Source organism: Culex quinquefasciatus, chromosome 3 (assembly GCF_015732765.1).
Source record: "Culex quinquefasciatus strain JHB chromosome 3, VPISU_Cqui_1.0_pri_paternal, whole genome shotgun sequence".
NCBI lineage: Eukaryota > Metazoa > Arthropoda > Insecta > Diptera > Culicidae > Culex > Culex quinquefasciatus.
In genome coordinates this window covers 149,260,814-149,284,323 of record NC_051863.1, presented here as the reverse complement: position 1 = coordinate 149,284,323, position 23,510 = coordinate 149,260,814, and the positions used below count along the sequence as shown (strand labels likewise).

Here is a 23,510-nt window from a genome sequence, read left to right as displayed (position 1 = left end):
TGCGTTATCCAATTTGACAAATATACTTCTCTGGTTTAAATTTGAATCATAATCTGTGTTCACGGAATTGTTACTGAATGCCAATATGCGGTCTATGAGTTCATTCCTGCGGGATAATTCCTTCGACGATTTCTGTTTCCTCTCTGCCTCTCGATCGGTTGTCGGTGTCTCGTACTGCAGTTTAATATATGTATGTATAAATAACTTATACCGTAATTGTTCAACTTGTTTTCCGCCAGACTGTAAGTGTGTGTGTATGTTATTGTGTTTTTGCGTGTTTGTAGGTTGCAGACGGCTGACCAATACTTTAATCCTTTGGAAAATGCAACTGTTTTATTTGATGTTTTGTTGGTGATTATGGTTTTGCACCAACTTTATTTCGTGTTTACAATACGACGTATAAAAACTACATTGATTCATACTTGTTTTGTTCAATGATTGATTCTGGACTGACTGCTCTGCTGCGTTTGTGTGAATGTGCTCAAAAATAGATGGATCTTTTGTTTCTGCTCTTGTTTCACCCTGGGAAGGACTACATGTTCTTTGAGTGGAACTTGCTAGATAAAACTGGATGTCTTATTCAAATGTTATGTTTTTTTTTTTTTTTTGTTGCATGTATTTGTATTAATGTTTACCACAGATTTACTCGGATTGTATGCGTATTATAAATGAGTTTACACGTTAGGTTGCTACCTGCTGATGCTCTTACACTGGTTCTTGGGATCGTTAGGTGTCGTTAGTGTGTTTTTAGAGGTGAGAGTACTAGTGGTGAATAGTCTGCGTATCGAAATGAGTGTAGTTTCTATAAATTTAGTTCCATTATCAAAAAGTTGATTTATTCTTTTGTTAACAACATCCGCTGCACGAAATATGAATAGTTTTTGTTTGTGTGTTTAAATTTAATGTTGATATTTTGCTAGTAGAATATTTTTTACACTGGTGTAAGGTATCGTTTAAAATTGTATAGTATATAATGTTGTTATAAAAGGGGAGATATATATCAGGATAAAAGTTAGTTGACATAAATCACAATTATAATGAGAGATAGTGAGAAAAGTTTTGCTTGCTATAAATGTTTAGAGTGTAGAATTGTATTATTCGCTTGCAACAGTATGCCTATTACGCCCTACATTGTCAATGTTTCAAAAAGATATTAAAATTAAAACTTAATTGAACATTTTAATAAGTCGTTTAACCCAATTTCAAACGAGGTGAGGCTTATCAATGTTGTATTTCCGTTAAGATTCAAAACGATGTGTAAATGAAAAATAATTTTAAATAGTATTACAGACATTTGCGACTCGGAAGATTTTTTGTTTTTCAAATTAACTCGATACAATATTGTGAGAGCAATCATATTTTTTCAAAAGGTTATTTTTATGCATGATTGGAATTGATGAGTCTGTTGATCGATACAAATTTTGAAACATCGATTTAGCAAAGGGCGCTAAGAACTTTTCCACTCTTACTACACTGTCCTCTCTCTCTCCAGGAGGTTTCGTATGGCACAAGGTTTATAAACAACATAAATAATTACGTGAAACTGCGACTGCGATAGATGAACAGGTATCGAGAAAAACGACTACATCACTTTGTGAGTAAGTGTGTGTGTGTGTGTGGGTTGGAATGTATTTTATTTTACTTTTTATAATAGTTTCTCTATTCTTACTGCTGGGCGTGTCCCCTACGAACACTCCGATTAACGATTAGTACTGCGTATTTGTTTTATAAGAGTTATATACGCGAGTGTGAATCGCAAATAACCGTTAGTTCTTTCATAAGATCATTTCCACTTGCAACGCTTTCGATTCCAACCAAGAAACACATTCAACACCTCTCCGTAAGGGGCAAAGCCGCACTTTGCCCTCCAATCTGTTGAGGTATCCGAACGTTGTTCGGGGCTTAAAACACATAATCACAGACACGAGCAAAAACTCAAACAAGGAACAACAAGGTGGGTGGGTGTTGGGGTGTTTTGTGCAACTCTCTCTCTCTCTCTCTCTCTTCCAAAAACGTCAACCATTAATTTAGGAACAACTAGGATGATAAAGAAGGGCTTCGACACAAACTAGGCTTACCCCACGCGTGGGGTTCGTTCACATTTTGCTTGGGACTGGGAGGACCAACTTATTTCTTATTCCACAATATTTTCTTTTCTCACATAACGACAAGCACAACTAACTGCTTAATAATATATGTTTCTTTGTTACTGTTACGCATAGCCATCGAATGTGCTAACTATTTAGGATGTTCTGTGTGTTGATTAAATTTAAGGTTCATCTCTCCACCCACATTGGTTTGTTTCTTTTTAAAGCATGTTTATTTCCACGTTCGGTTCCTAAAGCTAATCCAGCCGATTCTTACCGGACTAATCGTGTGCAATTTTGGAACCCGGCTGGCACTGCCAATAGTTGATCATGTGTGGTTGGTTTTTCCAACGAGATGTGTTTTATTATAATTTGATTTAGTTTCCCTAAAGTCTTGCATTTGAAGGTACCTTGCCGAAATGATAAATGTATTACAAAAATAATATTAAACAAGTCGTTTATGACCAGAAAAGTTTGATAAACAATGTCTTGAATCTGTTAATCTTGATCTTTAGGAGAGATATTGGCGGGCCAAATCAGATACATTTTCTTAAATTTCCATGTTTTTGGGAATTAACTTTAGAAGAAAACATACAGGAAACAACGATTAATAAAAAAAAATAATATAATATTTTTTAAACATTTTAATTTCAGGATTAAACAAAATAAAATAACCAACTGATACGATATTAAACGTTCATATTTCCAAAATCGAACAAATCTAGAGATTTCTCGAACAAAAAATAGGACTAATTGGGGACATTTTCCATTTTTTTTAAAGTTACAAAATTGAGATTCAATCTCAGTACAACGAGTCTAATAACCGAAATGTTGGGACACAATGGATCCCCTTTTTGTAATCGCAAAGCAAAATTGGTATCGATTTTTTTTTCGTAACTTTTCTCTAAAATTCTAGAAAACTGTCAATTTAACCACAAACCAAATGACTTTAATCTCTTTTTTAAACAATCCATCAATTCGCGCTTTCCATTTCATTAGGGAACACAACTTTTGTAAACAAGAGCGTATACCTTACACACCTTATGCAAACTGTTGTTTGAGTGAAAGGGATACACTATTGTTTACAAAAGTTGTGTGCCCTTTTGAAATGTTCGGCTCCAATTATCGATTGACCTGACATTTTGAGTGTTCTAAAAATCACCATGACAAAGTTGAATTAACAAACAGCTCAACTGCACGTGTTTGACCGATGTTTAAAACTACTCACAGAAAATATTACTTCAATGACAAAAGTAGCTTGCTTTTGAAATAAAAAGTTGTAAAAATTCGCTAGATTAAAAGTTATCAATTTTCACTCACACTCTTCCGGCCGGGACGGACCATACAAAAGCGCGCATCATCAATGAGGGAGCGGACAAGAGGATAGCGCTGGTTTTTTTTTTTCGAAGCGTTGAAGGGTATTGAGGCACTCGGAAAGAACTGTCAGTTCCGGTGGCGACAACTCGATCTTTTCGAGGCGGGCAAGAAGAACAACCAGAAGAAGCAGAGTGATGGAGCGCCTGCTGGGATACCGAAGAAGTCATCGGTGAGTATTAAGAATGTGAATGCACCCTAAGCACTTCGAAACTTCCAGATCAAACCTTAAGGTCTTGTGGAGTCTGTATTAGGCACGACTACCGGTGATGATACGCCTCCGAATTTCTCTGCTGCAGTTGTTGGCCGACGTCACCAACGATCCGAGGTACACAAATTCCTCCACGACCTCGAACTCGTCCCCGTCGATCGGGCTTGGTCCTATGCGAGCCCCAAGGGACTCGGTTCCTTCTGCCAGCAGATACTTCGTCTTCGCCATATTCACCTTCAATCCAACCTCCTCCGCATCCCGCTTCAATTCGGTGTACCTCCTGGCCGCCTCCTCGAACGTTCTGCCGACAATGTCCATGTCCTCGGCATAGCAAATGAACTGACTGGATTGGTTGATAATCGTGCCCGCATGTTGAAGCGTGCCCGTCTCATGACACCTTCAAGCCCAATGTTGAAACAAAGGCCGGAGATACCGTCACCTTGTCGCAGTCACCATTATTGATCAGCTTCCCGGGAAAGCCGTTTTCGGGCATGATCTTCCATAGTTCTTCGCTATAAACCGAGTCCTTTTCGCAGCACATTTCGGCACACGGCACGAAGCCTTTCCGGGATAGAGCGAGTTTCTTGTAGAACTTACGCGTATCATTGGAGCGATACAGCTGTTCCATGTGCTGGCACTCCAACTCTTTGCTGTCTTAGCAACTGTTTGTACGACTCCTTGTTCCCACAGGGATGTTATGCAGCAGCCACTTGTCCCGCGCTGCTTTCTTCTCGTCCCAAATCGTCTGACATTCCTCGTAGAACCGTCAAACCGTTCCTCCTCCACTACCAAACTTTGCCTGCGGTACGTTCGTACACAAGTAGATGGCTCTAGTGAGAAGTGATTGATGGATTTCAGATTTAAAAAAAGTAATTTACGTCTGTTTGTCTGTGATTAAAACTTCCCCAGAGATTAAAATTTTTATACTTTTGGAGTTAAATGGAAGATTAGGGTGTACCTTTTTCAAAACCGACCTGAAAAACTACCGGAAACCTGCTGAGACAACTTAATAAACAAATTAATGGTAAAGTTCTCTATTTTCAAAACAAGAAGTACCTTCATGTGTGCTTCCTACAATGCTACACAACAAACTAGTTGCATTCAACTGTTTCAACAGCCACTGATGTCGGATTCTCCATTTCCTACTGTTCGTTTGCAGATCCTCAGTTTACAATCAAATAATTCCAGTGTGTTTTATGTTATCTACGACTTTTTGTTTTTTTGTTTGTTTACTTTGTTCTGTGTTTGTCTCATTTTATTGATTTTTTTTCGTTCCCCTACTAATAATTCTCTACAGTACGAAAAAATTGGTCCGAAACACTTCCATCAGATTGATCAGTTGGTTTTAGGTATCGTCAGCTGCTGCTGTTCGCCCCTCGTCATCGTCTCCACTTTATGTATTCTGCTGAGAAATGATTTAGTTTTGTTCTAGCTTGCGTGTTAAACGTAGTTTTGATTGATTAATCCTTTGTCAGGGTGGTGGGATTTCTAGTATATATTAGTGCTCTGGATTTTACACATCTTTTGATTGATTGGATCGTCGTCGCCGATCTAGGAAAGAACACGTTCATTTCTCACTGCTGCTTACCTTCTTTAGACCGCTCTTGTTAAAGTTGCAAATCGAGTCCAGCAGGGCGTTGCGGGTGGTGCTGCAGTAGCCATCGTCACCGGAAATTGACTTGTTCAGCTGGGGCCGACCGGCGGCCTTCAGATGTTGCTGGTTGGGACTGCCACCACGACCGCCACCACCACCACTGGCGGCGGCCTGCAGCGCCTGATCAAACAGGGCCAGCGTGTTGGGCGGCGGAATCGGCGGTGCCGACGGCGGGGGCTGCCTCAGCGGAGACGAGCCACTGCCGCCGCTGTCCGGGGCGCCGTGCGGAGGCGGAGACATGAGGGCCGCATCGTGCGGCGAGGTAATACTATTTGCACTGTCCGACTTGAACATGACGGCCCCGGCCGAGCCGGAACTGGCGCTGACCGTCACCGTCGTTGGTGGGCCGTTGTTCAGCTGGAGCGAGTTTTGCGCTCGCAGCTTGGCCTGACGGTGCTCTTGTTTCTGGAAGGGGAGGAATATTTTTCAAAATCACCTTCATCATCATCGCTCACAACTCACCGCTTTTTGCTTGATCTTCTTCTTCTCCTCCTCGGAGGTCATCATCTCCTGCACCCTGACTAGACGCTTCTGGTTTTTGACCGACTTTTGCTCGTCGCGGACGCGGTTCTCAGTCTTTTGCACCGCCAGCTTCAGCTGTTCTTTGGCATTGGTGGAAAACTTCAGGTGTGGCTTTTGGGCTGCGATGGCCGCGGCGTACTGCTCGTTGAAGGTGGCCGCGTACTCGCTGAAGAACGCGTGCGACGCCAGCTGATCGAGCGTGGGAAGCGATGACTTGCAGGCGTCCTTCAGCAGGATCGACTCGAGCAGAGATTCTGGGAACGAAAGCGGACATGTTATTGATTGGGCAAACTCTAGAAAACTCATTGAAATCAAACTTACTCAAACTATCCGGACAGTCGGTGATTTGGCGCGCGTACGAGTCCTGCAGCGGATAGCCCATGCACATCTCGTACAGCAAATGGCCAAAGCCGTACACGTCGATCGATTCGCACGAGTTTATTTTGCTGTGCTGCACAAAGAACGGCCGGTAGAACGACGGTACTCCAAAAAGGAAATTCTCCACGTCCATCAACCGGGCCACTCCGTCCAAGATCTGCACGTTGCCACAGTGGACGTGACCGCATGCCAACCCCTTCGAGTGCAGGAACCGAATTGCCTCCAGAATCTGCCTCGCGTACAGCGCCAGCTCCTTCAGCGGCAACGGGGCTCGCCCCTTCGGACTGCCATACTTGGACAGAAACGGATTGCACGGCGAAGTCACGCCACACAGCACGTCCTTCAACGAGCCCTGTTTGTAAAACTTGCGAATCACCAGCGCGCCATTGTCGTTCGACGCAATGTACTCGATCGGCACGATGTACGGATGCTGCACACTGCCAAAGTTCTTCAGCACGTTGTGAATCTCCTTCTCGTCGATGTACCGATCCGGCCCGAACTCGGTCCAGGTGAGGATCAGATCGTCCCTACCGCTGCCCTCCTTCGAGTTGTTGTAGTCCTTCTCGGTCGAGGTGGTCACGCAGACCTGCGTCGTGTGCTGCTTGCCGTGCGACTGCGAACTCGACTTGATCAGATGATGCTTCGTGGTCGAGTGCCCCGGGGAGTGCTTGTTGCCACCCTGGGGCTTGTGCACCACCTTGAAGTAGTGCTTTCGCAGACGCCACCCGATCGGCCCGAGCGACTGGCCCAGCGTGTAGACGCCCTCGGTGCGCAAACACATGGACGCATACTGCAGGGCAAGATCTGTTGGGGGGTTGTGGGAGAACGACAGCGTTTACCCACAAACGAAACTTCAATTTTACCATCAACTAGACAACTTACCATGGAACGGCGTCGAGTAGCTGTCCGGGTCGATGAATTTTTTGGTCGGTAGCGATGATGCCAAAATGGGATTCATTAGTACTTGATTTAGGTATTCTTGTAGTGCAGACAACCGCTCAGCTATGAACTCAGGGCGCATGTTACCTAAAACAAAGCGTTTTCATTAATCCATTTTTTTTTTTCGCTGAGTAAAAAGCACATAATACCCACCAATGAACTTTTTTCCAGGAAACGGCAACTCAATCCCTGATATCTGCAAGCACGTGTTGAGCGAAGCGAAGTCATTGTAACGTCTTAGAATGCGCCAGCTGTTTTCGGGGTATGGTCCACGCTGAACTCGCAGCACGTATTCCTGCGCAACAACAAAAGATACCAAGGAAAGCAGGGAAATATAAGTGACTTCTATGATTTTTATTTTTGTTATGAGCAATTCCAGCTCAAATCAGGAATTTTTCTGGTACTTTTGTACCCGACCCTCTCCGATTTCAATCAAACTTTGTAGACATGATATCCTAGGCCTATATAAGCCATTTTTGTGTATATGGAGCCAAAAGTACTCGGAAATAACATTTGAGAAGGGCGTAAGGGTTATAAATATTTTTGTATTTTGTAATTTAAAATTACTGTATCTCGAAGCCGTTGCGTCGTATCAAAAAGTGGTGAAAGACAAACTTGTAGAAAATTGGACGGGCTTTCTGAAAAAAATACACTGAAACAAAAATACACGCCACATTTATGAGATTTTTTGATTTTTAAGTCTAAAACTTAAATTTAAAGGTGATGTCACGATTTTTTTTCGTTCAAAATTTTTGAGGAAATTGCCTAAAATGTTACCTAAAGACTGATGAAAAATGCAGGATGGTATGTCTCTCCTAAAAAAATACAAAAATCATTTACTAAAACAGTTTTTTTGAAAAGTGGTCTAAACGTCAAAATTTTCAAAAACCGGTAATGGCAATCGATTCTCCAGACAATTTTACATAAAAGTCTCCATATTGACCATGGTCCTATGTCCAATCCTTGGGAAGATACAGCGGTTTTAATAAATTTTTTTTTGAAAAAACGTGTTTTTTGGTGGTTTTTGGTAATTTCTATATGACAGACTTGGTTTTTCAGTCTCGTAAATATTTTTACCGGAAAGCTCGTCCAATTTCCCATAAGTTTGTCTTTGACAGCATTTCAATTGGATGTAAGGGCTTACAGATATAAGCTTAACTACATTGTTAATAACTGAAAATAGAATATTTTTTTCAGTGCGGTAGAATCCTGGATAGTAAATAAGCTTATATCTGTAAGCCCTTACATCCAATTGAAATGCTGGGAAATTGGACGAGCTTTCCGGTAAAACTATTTACGAGACTGAAAAACCAAGTCTGTCATATAGAAATTGCCAAAAACCACCAAAAAACACGTTTTTTCAACATTTTTATTATTAAAACCGCTGTATCTTCCCAAGGATTGGACATAGGACCATGGTCAATATGGAGACTTTTATGTAAAATTGTCTGGAGAATCGATTGCCATTACCGGTTTTTAAAAATTTTGACGTTTAGACCACTTTTCAAAAAAACTGTTTTAGTAATTGATTTTTGTATTTTTTAGAGAGACATACCATCCTGCATTTTTCGTCAGTCTTTTGGTAACATTTTAGGCTATTTCCTCAAAAATTTTGAACGAAAAAAAATCGTGACATCACCTTTAAATTTAAGTTTTAGACTTAAAAATCAAAAAATCTCATAGATGTGTCGTGTATTTTTGTTTCAGTGTATTTTTTTCAGAAAGCCCGTCCAATTTCCTACAAGTTTGTCTTTGACCACTTTTTGATACGACGCAACGGCTTCGAGATACAGTAATTTTTAAATTACAAAATACAAAAATATTTAAAACCCTTACGCCCTTCTCAAATGTTATTTTCGAGTACTTTTGGCTCCATATACACAAAAATGGCTTATATAGGCCTAGGATAACATGTCTACAAAGTTTGATTGAAATCGGAGAGGGTCGGGTACAAAAGTACCAGAAAAATTCCTGATTTGAGCTGGAATTGCTCTTATTTAGCAATTCTCCACCAAAACCAGAAATGGATTTTATTTAATTTTTTTTTGGGACCTTCCAAGTAGCCATTTTGTGTCATTAGATTAGATCGGCAAACCATCTCTCAAAATGAACAAAAATTAACCAAAAATCGGTAACAAAAGGAATAAAAATAAACTTCAGTTCGAATCCCGGGGTGGATGGAAGCTTAGGTGTAAAAATAGGTTTGCAATTGCCTCAACAATCAAGCCTTCGGACCCCTAGTTTCGAGTAGGAATCTCGCAATCGAGAACGCCAAGGCAATGCTGTAGAGCGAATAATTTGATTTGATTTGATTAAATAAGCTAAAAATTGAAATTACAGGCCACGGTGTCAACATTTATATAAACAAAGTGTTTTAAAATGCATCATACACCTATCCAGTTGTTTTGCAATAATTGATTTCCAAAATTTCTAAATACTGACGAAAATTTTATTTTTGCGAGAAAAAATGTTTTTGCGATGCTGTACATTGTAATTTCATAAAAGTTCAAAATATTTTTAAACGAGTCCAAACATATTAAACATGATTATCAATGCAGAAAAAGGCATTTAAGATTGTTCTCAGTTGATTAGAATTCTATTTCCATTGAAATTTTGATATTTTTTTGAAAAAATATATATTGTCCCCTGATTTTTCGGACCAATTTTGAAGGGGGGCGACATAAACTTTGAAAAATATTTGCAACGACCTAAAACAAAAACTAAATTTGATAAGATACTTGTTCATCTAAAAATTCCTAAAAATCTGAAGATATTTTAGAATAATGCTTCAATAACAGTCAAAACTTGTAACTTTGAAACTGATTTAACTGTTCTAAGTGTTAAATTTTCCAAAGAATCCGATAATGTAGTCCGTTTCCCAATTTAAAAAAAAACTAACTTAATCCACCTATGTGGTTGGTGCCTTCCTCACTCTTTTCCAACAATGGGTGATATGTGATATGATGGGTTTGGACACAAATTTCGTCTAATTTCGTTAAGTTCCGGAATAAAAAAAACACACACATATCACTCAAGGGCTCATAAGTTGCATCATAAGTGGTCAGAACTCGAGGTAGGGTTGCCAGAACTTCAATGTTTTAAACTCGGCCTTTCAATTACCTTACCAACGATGGGTCGGATGATGGATCCGGACATTGTTTACATACATTTAAGTGAGATCCAGCTACAAAAAAGTGCATAAATATCACTTAAGTGGTCAGAACTCGAGACAGGGTTGCCAGATTATCAATGTTTTAGGCTCGTTGGAAAGGTCTTTTGACTACCTAACCAACGATGGGTCGGATGATGGATCCGGACATTGTTTACATACATTTAAGTGAGATCCGGCTACAAAAAAGTGCATAAATATCACTTAAGTGGTCAGAACTCGAGACAGGGTTGCCAGATTATCAATGTTTTAGGCTCGTTGGAAAGGTCTTTTGACTACCTAACCAACGATGGGTCGGATGATGGATCCGGACATTGTTTACATACATTTAAGTGAGATCCGGCTACAAAAAAGTGCATAAATATCACTTAAGTGGTCAGAACTCGAGACAGGGTTGCCAGATTATCAATGTTTTAGGCTCGTTGGAAAAGTCTTTTGACTACCTAACCAACGATGGGTCGGATGATGGATCCGAACATTGTTTACATACATTTAAGTGAGATCCAGCTACAAAAAAAGTGCATAAATATCACTTAAGTGGTCAGAACTCGAGACAGGGTTGCCAGATTATCAATGTTTTAGGCTCGTTGGAAAGGTCTTTTGACTACCTAACCAACGATGGGTCGGATGATGGATCCGGACATTGTTTACATACATTTAAGTGAGATCCGGCTACAAAAAAAGTGCATAAATATCACTTAAGTGGTCAGAACTCGAGACAGGGTTGCCAGATTATCAATGTTTCAGGCTCGTTGGAAAGGTCTTTTGACTACCTAACCAACGATGGGTCGGATGATGGATCCGGACATTGTTTACATACATTTAAGTGAGATCCGGCTACAAAAAAAGTGCATAAATATCACTTAAGTGGTCAGAACTCGAGACAGGGTTGCCAGATTATCAATGTTTTAGGCTCGTTGGAAAGGTCTTTTGACTACCTAACCAATGATGGGTCGGATGATGGATCCGAACATTGTTTACATACATTTAAGTGAGATCCAGCTACAAAAAAAGTGCATAAATATCACTTAAGTGGTCAGAACTCGAGACAGGGTTGCCAGATTATCAATGTTTTAGGCTCGTTGGAAAAGTCTTTTGACTACCTAACCAATGATGGGTCGGATGATGGATCCGGACATTGTTTACATACATTTAAGTGAGATCCAGCTACAAAAAAGTGCATAAATATCACTTAAGTGGTCAGAACTCCAGACAAGGTTGCCAGATCTTCAATATTTTAGACTCCTTGAAAAAGTCTCACGATTACCCAACCAACGATGGGTCGGATGATGGATCCGGACATTGTTTACATACATTTAAGTGAGATCCGACTACAAAAAAGTGCATAAATATCACTTAAGTGGTCAGAACTCGAGACAGGGTTGCCAGATTATCAATGTTGTAGGCTCGTTGGAAAGGTCTTTTGACTACCTAACCAACGATGGGTCGGATGATGGATTTGGACATTGTTTACATACATTTAAGTGAGATCCGGCTACAAAAAAGTGCATAAATATCACTTAAGTGGTGAGAACTCGAGACAGGGTTACCAGATTATCAATGTTGTAGGCTCGTTGGAAAGGTCTTTGACTACCTAACTAACGATGTATAGCATGATGATGTTTGGTTCAGTTTACTGCCATTTATTCAACTTCTGAAAATATGCGAAAACACATTTTTATACATAACTTTTGAACTACTTATCGAAACTTCAAACAATTCAATAGCACCGTATGGGACCCTAAACCAAGTCGAATGCGACTGGTTTGGTCAAAATCGGTTCAGCCAGTGCTGAGAAAACTGCGTGACATTATTGGTCACATACACACACACATACACACACACATACACACACACATACACACACACACATACACACACACATACACACACACATACACACAGACATTTGTTCAGTTTTCAATTCTGAGTCGATATGTATACATCAAGGTGGGTTTTCGAGCTTAAAATAAAAAGTTCAATTTTGGAGCAGGATTATGGCCTTACCTCAGTGAGGAAGGCAAAACATGACACTTTGAGAGTATTAACCCTGTTTAGCAACATTTTCATTTGAATACAGTACTTACTTACTTACTATTATAACTGTTTAAAATTATTAATCATCTTTTGAAAGGAGCAAGATAGCGCAGGCTCAACTCGAGGATAAGCATGAACTTCGGGGTCCCCAGAAACACGTGCGCTTTGCATTTTTGGTGACAAAATATTTGCAACGGCCTAAATGCTTAGATATTTTGAAAACTCATGAGCATTACAAAACATTTTTTTTATTCAAATGTTTGGCTCGCAATTTTAATTTTTTAAACTTTATTTATTTATTTTCTTTTTGGGAGGGTGATCCAGCCGCACATCGTTGATATCGAAACCTCTAAACTGGGCCCTCGTCCTGTCACGTCCGTCAGTAGTCTTGTCGTTCATTACAACCAGAATCAGATCTGCCAATGAATTAGTACACTTCGACCAAATAAACACTGACGCTGTATGGATCTGACTCTAGAATAAATGCACAGTTGTGTGTTATTCATAAGTCCAACTTATTCAATTATTCATTTAAGTCCAAATATTCATTTGCTAACTACTTTGGATTAAAAATCTAAACTTTAATCTAAAATCCTCTAAATTTAATGTTCAAAACTAAACATTCCTTTAACTGTTGTAGTACTACTTTTATCAAAAACAATAAAAATTTATGAACTGATATACAAATAGGATAGAATCGCGATTTGAAAAAGAAATGACCATTTACGTCAAATGATCCGTAGTTCCTCGATTCGCAAAAATGGTCGATACAACCATAATCCGAAAACCGTTAGTTCAACAGATCAACGAATTTTGTCCGATATCATTACATTATTAATTGATCGAGACTCTATGGACAATTTGACATAAAAGAATGCCTAGCATTCTACATCAATCAAAGTTTATTGGCAGTATTACTCTAACTTAACAATTGCAACTAACTTTTTGCCTTCCTCACCTTACTGAGAAAAGGCTATAAAATCACTCGGAGAATGAAATTTTTAATTAGACCTCCTAGACCTACCTTCATTTGTACATATCGACTAAGAATCACCAGCTGAGCAAATGTCTGTGTGTTTGGCTGTATGTAGACATGTGTACCAAATCAATGTCACTGGAATATCTCGTCACAGGCTCAACCGATTTTGGCCGGAAAGGTTTTAATCGATCCATCTTAACGTCCCCTACCTTGCTATTTAAATTCATACAGTGTTATCATGTATTTGAAAAGTTATGTTAAAAAACTGTTTCATATTAAATTAAAATTATGGTAAAAAGGGTGGTTTTTTCATGAAACCCTCACATGTTATATATTATTAAAAAGCATATGAGAAGACCTTTAAGGTGGAGTAAGAATTTTCAAGATCTGACTTACCTATCTCAAATTACAAGCAGTTTAAAAAATGGTCTGAATTCACATAACCTCAACTGGTCAGGTCTGATCGCCACGAAAAAGTCGTGTAGAGGGATGCCATTTTCCTCAAAGGCCGTGTCTGTATAATCTTGACAAAAAGTCTGTAGGTAGTCTATACATGAGAGGAAGGCACCAACCACCTAAAGGTGGATTAAGTAACGTTTTTTTAAATGCTAATGCTATGCAACAAATCAATTGTACTATCCTGAAGACCCAACCTAAATCCCACATTGTGATAGTGAAAAAGTCACAGAAGCAGCGGTGTCTTGTGCAATTGTTTTTAATTTAATTTTTTAAACTTTATTTATTTTCAGTCCAAAATAAATCTGTTTTTTTATCAAAATCTGTGTCAAATGTATGTATGCCATTATTCTTAATCTAATCTAATCTAATCTAATCGAACACAAGCGCAGCCAGTCCGAAGAAAGCATCCTGGAAGAACTTGCGGTTAGATTACGCCCCTAGTCCTTTCTTGTCAGTATTAATAATTGCAATACATCCGAGTTACAACGAAAATGTATAGCAAAAATTAAAGCGGCCAGGCCTACTGCGTTGCATTAACCGCAGAGACAGATTCTGTGAGCGGATCACATTACACAGAATCATCAGGGGATGCGTGGACATACCGTACCAAACGCTCCGAATCATTTAGTTGTGGTGTGTTAGTGTAAATTGGCAAATTATTTTATTTTTAGGGGGAAGTGGGAATCGGAAAATTTGGGTTGGGGAAATCGGGATTGGGGAATGGAAAAGTGGGAAAGGGGTAGGAGGGTTATTCAATTTATAATATTATATAATTTAGGAGAATATAATCAAATATCAAATAATTATGGAAAGCTCTCACCAAGAAACAGTGAATCTTCAAAACCACAGCCAGATGGTGGTGGTGTCCCGATAGTCTGACCAGGATCTTGACAGGACACAGGCCGGTCGGATGAAGTGGAAGTGTTCCTTTAGCACCGAATATCTCCACTCCCAACAAATATTTCCGGATGTTTCGCTGGTACCAAAGCCTCTTGAAACGCTCTGGTAACGGCCTCCTCCAGCTTGGTTGAGCCCTTCCACTTACTTTTCATGTTCCTGATCCTTGGCAGTTCCGAACGATTTATTTAATTTTCAGCGAAATTCACTTCGACAACGACAAAATTCCCATTTAACACAAAAAAAATCCTTATAAAAGAATGCATATAAAGGGAAAAAATAAAATTTGTCAAAAATGACGCGGAGAGAAAAAAAAATATTTTTTTGTATGTATGCCATTATTTTTAAATAAATTGAACTCATAAAATTCTTCAAGATCTTCAAATACAGCGCACAATTTTACCCGAACCTACTCAATGAATTCTCCGCCTTCAATTATGCTTCAATCATCCTTTAAGTCATTTCCACATGAAATTACGAAATCAAACTCCAATCTATCCATTAGCCTCCAATTCGCTTCACTATTATGCAAAACCAGATAGTTAATTTCCTGTGCTCAAGGAAAACGGTCCCCACTCGCCCCACCCGTCCCGTCTTATCTCTCTCCCCGCCACACGACTCCTGTGCCCCCTTTCCCCCAGAACACCCCATTTCCCAACGCTTACCGTGTGGCCGTCGATGTTTTGTGCGGTCTCGATGTGGCAGGCGATCGCTTCCGTATCATCTAGGACAACCTTCTGCTCGAGGCGCCGCTCAAATATAGCCATTTGTTGTTGTCTGGACCGGAGGCGGGTGGAGGAACGGTGCTACAGGTTCTGGAGGTGCCTTTATCGGACATTTTTGTTGCTCCAAAGGGGCGGTGTCCGAGGCAAACACCACGGCCGGACAGCTGACGGTGATCCTTGGCGAGTATTTTCTTGTTTCGGGGGAAGGGGTTGTGTGTATTTCTTTCGCGGAAAACGGGGGAAGAGGAGGGTGCTGAAGGGACCACGATCCCCACCCACTATTAACTAAGCGAAAACTATTTGTGGTCACTTTGGGGAACCCTTTTCTGGTCGCACAATTCTGCTGAAGGCTGCAGTTAGTTAAGAGAAACCGAATAGCACAACTTTTTGCGCAACATTTTTCTACATACACCTATTTAATGGAAAATAAAAGTCCTTCACAGGCAGGAACTAGAGTTTCCTTGGCCAATAGCTGAGAAATTTCGATTTATTTATTTACTAGCACCGGACGAGTATGGAACCAGTTCAGTGTCTCTACTTTGTGCCAAGGAATAAAAGCTATTGTGCAGCACACACAAACACCACTAGAATTACACTTATTTTTCAGGAACGAACGAATTTCCTCCGCGCGGCTGGAGAAAATGCAATTGATTTTTCCGATTTTTCACACACGCAATTTTCCACTGACTTTTGGATGACACATCACACACAGAGGCAGAGAAAATTTACGCAAAAAACAGGGATTGTTTGACGTTTTGCTTTGTGTTTTGATTTTTCTTTGCTGGCTGGTGGACGGGGGAGTGATTCGACCAAAACACGAGCTGTGCGATGATGCCCAGTGAGTTTGGATTTGGGTGGAGCAGCGATGAAAATTGCATTTTATTATTGTTGGGATGCGACCCTATTCGCACCCGACTGCGAACTGTCTTCGTGACAGCATCAACATCTATCAGCCGTGCAGAGTCTTCCATTCTCTCTTGCACCCGCGCCGGCTGAAGAAGTGCGATCAGTCTGTAATTACTTATAATTATACTTGATCTAATAAAAGTTACTTGTTACGGTAAACACCTCGCATTACTCGGTATCGTAACAAATTGGCGACGAGGATTACGGAGTCGGCTCCGTCCGTGGTCGTTTTCGCGACTTCACCGAGTGCTGGCTCACTACACCAAAGTGAGGTTAGGTGCGCGATGGATGACCTGGCAGTTCAGCAGCTTCTGCAACAGAGCCTGTGTCAGCAGCAGCAGCCGACGAAGGAACTCGACGAGCTGGACGCACACACGGCAGCGTCCCAGCTGGAGGCTCAAACGCCTTCGGGAGATCTGTTCGCCCGCAGCCGCGAGCCCTGCAGCACCAACTCTCACCTCACACACGGGGACCACACCGAAGGTGACTCGCACGAAGCGGTGGAGACCCGGCTGCCACGATCACAAGCGATCGTGCGCACAGGTGAGCTGGAGCAGGAACAATTACACCTGTCTTCCGGCCAAACAGCAACCCAGCCGGCCGCCAAAGAGAGTTTCAACAAACAGTCGCTGTCTTCACTGGATGACGTCATCACACCAGCGGAGGGCGCGCTGTCCGAACGCACCGACCTGTCAGTCATCGATCCGCATCGACCACATCGTTCATCGTTTGCCATCACTCGCACTCCGGAAACATTCACACCGGATGCATCTCATCTGATGGTAAACAACAAGGTCTGCGGCGTCAGTCAAATCGATGACATCTTGGTCGTCAAACAGGTGCAGGAGCAGCGCCGCGATCAAACACAGCGATCGTGCCCAGGTAGAAGTAAACATCACCTCAACGGGCACGTGCAAGTCGGTCGATCTGTTCACAGATTCGTCCGCGGCGGTCTCAAGTCGGACGAGTCCGCAGAGTGTTTTGCGCCCACAGGCCAGCAGACATTCGAAGCAACATCATCGGGGGGAAAGGCCCTCCGGGCGACAACCAATTCACCAACGTGGAGAACAACAACAATGCTAGCGCTGGAAGTTCAGCTCATCCAGCAGAACAGCACCAAGGATTTCAACATCTTCAAGGTTCTTCGGTACGCTGCTTGGGTTTGGGATCCAGGACCGCTCTTGCAACGTGTTGGACTCCCGGAACGACATCGTATCATCTGTTTATTCAGCGATCAGCTGTGGCAACACAATGACGACTGTGAAGGAGTATTGAGTCGAGCAGAGCAGAAACTTTCTCTTGACATTCTGCTGGGCGCTCGGAATTTGAAGCCAGCTGAACCTGAAGGATTGAACGAGCTACGTCAACAGTTCCAGCCATCAAGCCCGGATCGCCCATCAAGATTCTCCGCGGGTAGAGTTCATCCTGAAGCACCACACCTGCGACGCTCGTCGAGATTGCGGTTCACACCTGTCTACTGCAAGCTGCACGACTTCTAGAAAGGGGGAGGTGTTGGGATGCGACCCTATTCGCACCCGACTGCGAACTGTCTTCGTGACAGCATCAACATCTATCAGCCGTGCAGAGTCTTCCATTCTCTCTTGCACCCGCGCCGGCTGAAGAAGTGCGATCAGTCTGTAATTACTTATAATTATACTTGATCTAATAAAAGTTACTTGTTACGGTAAACACCTCGCATTACTCGGTATCGTAACAATTATTGATGAAACAATTCAAAAAGGCGCATACCCAGATACAAAAAAATAATGTTAGGGTATTTGTCCCTATTTTGGGCCTTGTAACTATTTTGGGTCTACCAAACTTAATTCAACGAAATTGAGCATTTCACCAAATCTCGCAGGAATCTGCCACTTGATAATGATACGTGCAGTCATAATCTTCATTTTGGTGGGCAAGAATAATTTACTTTTTCCTTCTAAATTAAAAATAAAGCTATAAAAATAGCACTCTTTACTTTTTTCTTGGTAAATCGCTAATTGCCCATTAGGGCGAAAATTTTCACCACTTTTGCTTACCGCTTGTTGACACTCAGCGCCCGGCTTTCATCGCTCAGCACACGAATGAGAGCCGTCCCCGAATCTCCAACCAACGGCAATATTTTTTTGTTTTTTTTTTTAGGTGGGTTGCACAATCCCGTTGAAAAAAACAATCACCAAACTGCCACCAAATCAATAAAGAAACTGATTACACTCAACCCCCGGTGGTTGGTCACTTTTTCGTTTGACACTTTTTTAGTTTGTACCCCGTTGGTTGGTCAAAGTCAAACTAAAAAGTGACGAACTGTCACTTTTTACACCGCGCTTACGCACACTATCAAAACAAACGTTTGGTAGTGTGTGTGAACTCCGTGTAAAAGGGGTGTCAAACTAAAACGTGACCCCGTTCGTTTGACAACAGTTGGTGTCAAACCATCGGGGTTTGAGTGTAATAACTTCGTCCATTTCGGAGAAAATGGCTTTATATTCAGTCCATTTGACACTTCTACAAATTGTGACAGTATGTGTGCGCTTTTCAATAGTTACAGTGTTTCTTACATATTACGGGTTTGTTGTTTGGCTACGCAACAAATGTTTAGTTATGTTTAAAACTCGTAAAGAATGTTATAAATCATGTCCAAGCTTATTATGCACGTAATGCAAGTGACATCAATCGTTCTAATGTTGGTTTGTGGCTTAAAACATCACAATGATTGAGCATGTTTATAGACCGAATTTGTGCGGCTGTACTGTACGAGCTGGGGCTGAACCGTACGTCAAAAAAGTTCGCCACGTGCTTCGAGATTTCAACCAATCAGAAGGTAGGCCGAAAATATGTACAAATAAGGTCGTATGCTAGAAGCAATATCCCCAAAATAGGGACAAAAAATGTTTCAGTTTGTCGGGCTTATACAGAAATATAAAGTATTTTCGTCAAAAATGTGATTAAGTAAGAGCATTAGCATTAAAAAACCAACTTATTCATGTAATAAAAGCAAGGTTGTCTATAGCAGCCTTTGAGAATACATCAAATAAAAAGTGCGCTCGGCTTAGTAGGCCCAAAAAAAAGGGACAAATACCCTATGAACATCAAGGAGTTTTTTTTTTAAATGGTCCAATAATTCAAATTTTCCGTTTTTGCTTTTTGGGTGTTTTTTAATACCCCTGAATCAAGGCGGTTTTAAAAACACGCAAAAAGCAAAACTGGAAATTTTGGTTTATTGGACCTTTTCAAAAAAAAAAAAACTCACAAATTCTGGACCGAGGTCGGCTCAAAAAATAAGGGGGCAAAAGATTTTTTTGCTCCTACCCCTCCTCATCTTCCTCGTTATTTCGGCCTTATTTCGTTGAAGAAAAATCAGGGGCAATTTTTTATGAAATGCTAAATTACATTGGTTACAAATTTGCAAACATATATTTTCCAAGATTGTTTCTTTTTTGAAAATAAAAAAAACTCTCTTAAAAATCAACAAATTTGGCCTACTTCACAAATTTAAAAGAAACTCTAAGAATGTGTAAAATTACTTATGTCAATTTTATTTTCCAGACAATTATTCAAGCATGCGGTCGGAGAGCAAAAAATCTGAAGGCTCACCCAAAAACAAACCAACATTTAAAAATATTTTTTATTGATGGATTTCTCAACCAGCAAACAAAACATTCCTTTTGTAGACACAATTTTATTAACGATATCCTGTGAGTTCACCAAACAATGTAAGAAAAGTATTAAATCGACCTTCGACCAACCCCCTCAGCGCCTAATGTCTCGGCACCTGGCTCGGATGGCTGATGGTACCGCGCTTGTAGTACTTGGCCGTTGCGTTGACCAGGCTGGACAGGTTCAGCGAGGGAGCATTCGACACCTCCTGCGTTGATTGTGAGTTTTCCGCCTTGAGGACGGCTGCGCAACGCCAGGTTTTCAGATAGTTCACTAAAAAAGAATCATTGTTAAACTATCGTATAGGAAATACTAGTTAGAATACACACTTTTCCACATACGAACGCACCCGTCGTCACCGGTGGAAGCGAGCATTGTTCCGGTAATGTTCCACGTGACGCGCCAAACGGTACAGTAGTGATCTCCAAACGTTGCCACGGCTTGAATGTCCAGCCGTGAGTTCGATGTGGGTTCCCTGTGAGCAAATAAAAGTGAATTTTAGGATATAAAATTTTCAAAAAAAAAAAAACAATGTCGATTCTACTCACAGAATCGGTTTCAGGTTAAAGATTTGCACGTCCTTGCTGGCCACGGCCAAAATGTGATAGCTTCGGCCAACGTTCGGCGCGAACGCGATGTCGTGCACTGGATCGGTGATTGAGTTAATCGTGTCCGTCTTCGTCCAGCGTCTGGAATTTTCGCTGTACTCAAAGATGAACACCTTTCCGCCGCTGCTCTGCGAAGAGTCGTCACTGCCGGCGGCAATCATCGGGGCGTGCAGTCTAAACATCGACTGGTTCCACGACAGGCAGCTGAGTGGAATTTTCGCTGCAATCTCGTGCGACAGCGTCCACTGGGACAGGTTCATGATGTCCGGTGCCTCGTAAATGCGAATGATTCCGTCGGCCGAGCACGTGGCCAGCACCAGCCCCTGGGACTTGGGCGAGAATTTGACGTCCGTAACGCTGGTTCTGGAGTCGACCAGATTTGTGCGCCGCACCCAGCGCTTCACCGGGGACATCGTGGGGGAGCTCTTCTCGCCGACGGTTTCCTCCCACACGGACACGGTCCGGTCGAACGAGCAGGTGGCCAACACCTGGCCAAACTCCGGGTGGGCCCAGGAAAGGCGCCAAACTGAGCCGGAGTGCGCTTTCCAGCTGGCCGTTACGCTCCAAACGCCGCTCTCGTTCTGGTCCCACACCTGGTGGAAATTGCAGATTTTTGTGAAGTTTAAATTTGAATAGTTTTGGTCATTTTCTGTTCAACTTTGTTGTTTTCTGTTGATCTATTTAGCCGTAAAAACAGAATTTCATACGTTACGGCATTTTCCCTAAAAGGTGCATCCAAAAACTCAAGTCGTCAATACTAGGGACCTGTATACTGCCGTTCTACGCATAATTGTCCCATGTCATTTTTGGTCGATTCTGACTTTTTGTCATTTTTAGGTTTAGTTTGACGTTTACTTTTCGAAAAACAAATAAAATCTAGTACTTTGTTAGGAAACTCATCAAAAACAACACCAAGTCTGTTTGTCCCATCGTTAAACTTCTACGCATAATTGTCCCACCAAGTATTTTCTTACACGGAATCATTAGTTTTACTAAGCATTATGTCTTGTTTACCTGTTGTATAGCAAGAGAATAACAAATAAGGGTGATGAACTGCTAACTGGGGCGATTAGGGACACATAGGGCGAATAGGAACCCACGGGACAATTATGCGTAGAAACACAAAAATCGGTCGAAAAATTTCAATCGCGTTTTTCTCAGTTGCACTTTTTTGAACATGGGACAATTATGCGTAGAACGGCAGTATAGGGAAATGAAATGTTCTGGGAGAAATATCAAACACCCAAAGTCATTCAAATTTAAGGTTGAAAAATTTGTGGTTTTTCTTTGGTGCTGGCACGTTTCTTGTACCGAACATGCACACACATAACAACAACTACCAGATTATTATAAACAATAGTTGTGATTGAATGGTTGTGATTGTTATAAATCTCGTTTTTAGACCAAAATTATGAAACAATTTCTAAAAAAACGGGACAACTGTCAATCGATAAATTGAGAATAATGAGAACATAATTTTTATTCAGATTCCTTAACGCGGACATCACAGCTAAGTTTCAACCATTTTGGACGAAAACTCTCAATTTTTTTCAAGATACAACTGTTTGTTGAGAAATTTGATGGACCTGAAATTCACTGTTTCTTGGTGAGAGCTTTCCATAATTATTTGATATTTGATTATATTCTCCTAAATTATATAATATTATAAATTGAATAACCCTCCTACCCCTTTCCCACTTTTCCATTCCCCAATCCCGATTTCCCCAACCCCAATTTTCCGATTCCCACTTCCCCCTAAAATAAAATAATTTGCCAATTTACACTTACACACCACACCTAACTGATTCGGAGCGTTTGGTACGGTATGTTCACGCATCCTTCCTCCCCTGATGATTCTGTGAAATGTGATCCGTTCACAGAATCTGTCTCTGCGGTTAATGCAACGCAGTAGGCCTGGCCGTTTTAATTTTTGCTATACATTTTCGGGGTAACTCGGATGTACTGCAATTATTACTATTGACAAGAAAGAACTTGGGGCGTAATCTAACCACAAGTTCTTCCAGGATGCTTTCTTCGGACTGGCTGCGTTTGTGTTCGATTAGATTAGATTAGATTAGGACCTGAAATTGACTATTTGTGTTTCTAAATCGCAGCAGCCGGTGTCTACTCCGAGGTGATGAACTAAGTCACAACCTTCGTTCCCTTGGACACCGAATTTCTGGCCAACACTCTGGTCAGCAACAGTTTCTCCGGCCACGAAGATGTCATTCAAAAAGCTGTTTATGATGTTCATGTCTTTGGGCGATATTTTAGTGTACTATCTTCCTGGTAACACCTTCCTCAGGGCACCGACCGCGGAAGTATGTGGCCAGTACTGGTCAAAATTCCCAGCATAAGATCCGTCGTTGATAAAAGTCTGATCGACACTAAATCCTCGCCAGATCTACTTAAATAGTATCGCACGGCATGTTGCTGCTTCCACGCAATAGAAAACTATTGCGTTACAGACATCATTTTTCTTGGGACGTAAGATTCAAGTACCTAGAATGTCACGCCGAAGGCATACGATGGTGACGCGCGGCATCTTTAAAAAAGTTGGATTGACACCGCAGATAGATCTTTAAGACAAAGTTCTTTATCATCATTCCGATCAACTTCTTGATTTAAAACTATCGCACCGGCTCGCGCCGCTAAACGCACCCTACCCTTACCTTCACATACTGATCACTCGAGCAGGTCGCCATCCGCTGGCCGTAGTAATCGTACGCCACATCGTGTATCACGTCCTTGTGCTCGGTGTGAATGGCCTGGTTCTCAAACATCTCGCTTCGCAAGCAAAATTCACGCAAAATCACCAAAAACAAGCTTAAAATTTACGATTTTCTCTGGATCGCCTCAAATCTCAACCGCGCCGCGCTCTGTTTTGATCCGGTTTTGACGTTTCTCGTCG

The 23,510-nt window shown here is 41.3% G+C and overlaps 1 protein-coding gene across 4 annotated transcripts; it reads right to left on the bottom strand.

The window, feature by feature from the left end:
- LOC6037041 (nucleoporin seh1) lies at nt 1–23,510 on the bottom strand. 4 transcript variants are annotated; one of them, XM_038259885.1, is made up of 7 exons: nt 16,026–16,219; nt 15,372–15,843; nt 7,319–7,460; nt 7,109–7,252; nt 6,170–7,030; nt 5,789–6,102; nt 1–5,731 (listed from the first exon to the last, which is right to left on the bottom strand). In XM_038259885.1, exons 2-7 carry the CDS (start codon nt 15,471–15,473, stop codon nt 5,240–5,242), a joined length of 2,055 nt encoding a protein of 684 aa, XP_038115813.1. In that variant the 5' UTR covers nt 15,474–15,843; nt 16,026–16,219; the 3' UTR covers nt 1–5,239. The 4 variants fall into 4 exon arrangements, with proteins under 4 accessions (XP_038115813.1, XP_038115812.1, XP_001847003.2 ...); XM_038259884.1 differs by lacking the exons at nt 15,372–15,843; nt 16,026–16,219 and adding an exon at nt 23,272–23,510; XM_001846951.2 differs by having other exon boundaries at nt 15,372–16,219.

What these genes read in the sequence shown, in the direction of transcription:
- LOC6037041 (XM_038259884.1), bottom strand. Translation starts at nt 23,382, where the DNA reads ATGTTTGAGAACCAGGCCATTCACACCGAGCACAAGGACGTGATACAC. An exon ending in CGAGTGATCAGTATGTGAAG is followed by an intron (nt 7,461 to 23,271) that starts GTAAGGGTAGGG and finishes GTTGTTGCGCAG; the next exon opens with GAATACGTGCTGCGAGTTCA. An exon ending in CGACTGTCCGGATAGTTTGA is followed by an intron (nt 6,103 to 6,169) that starts GTAAGTTTGATT and finishes TTTCGTTCCCAG; the next exon opens with AATCTCTGCTCGAGTCGATC.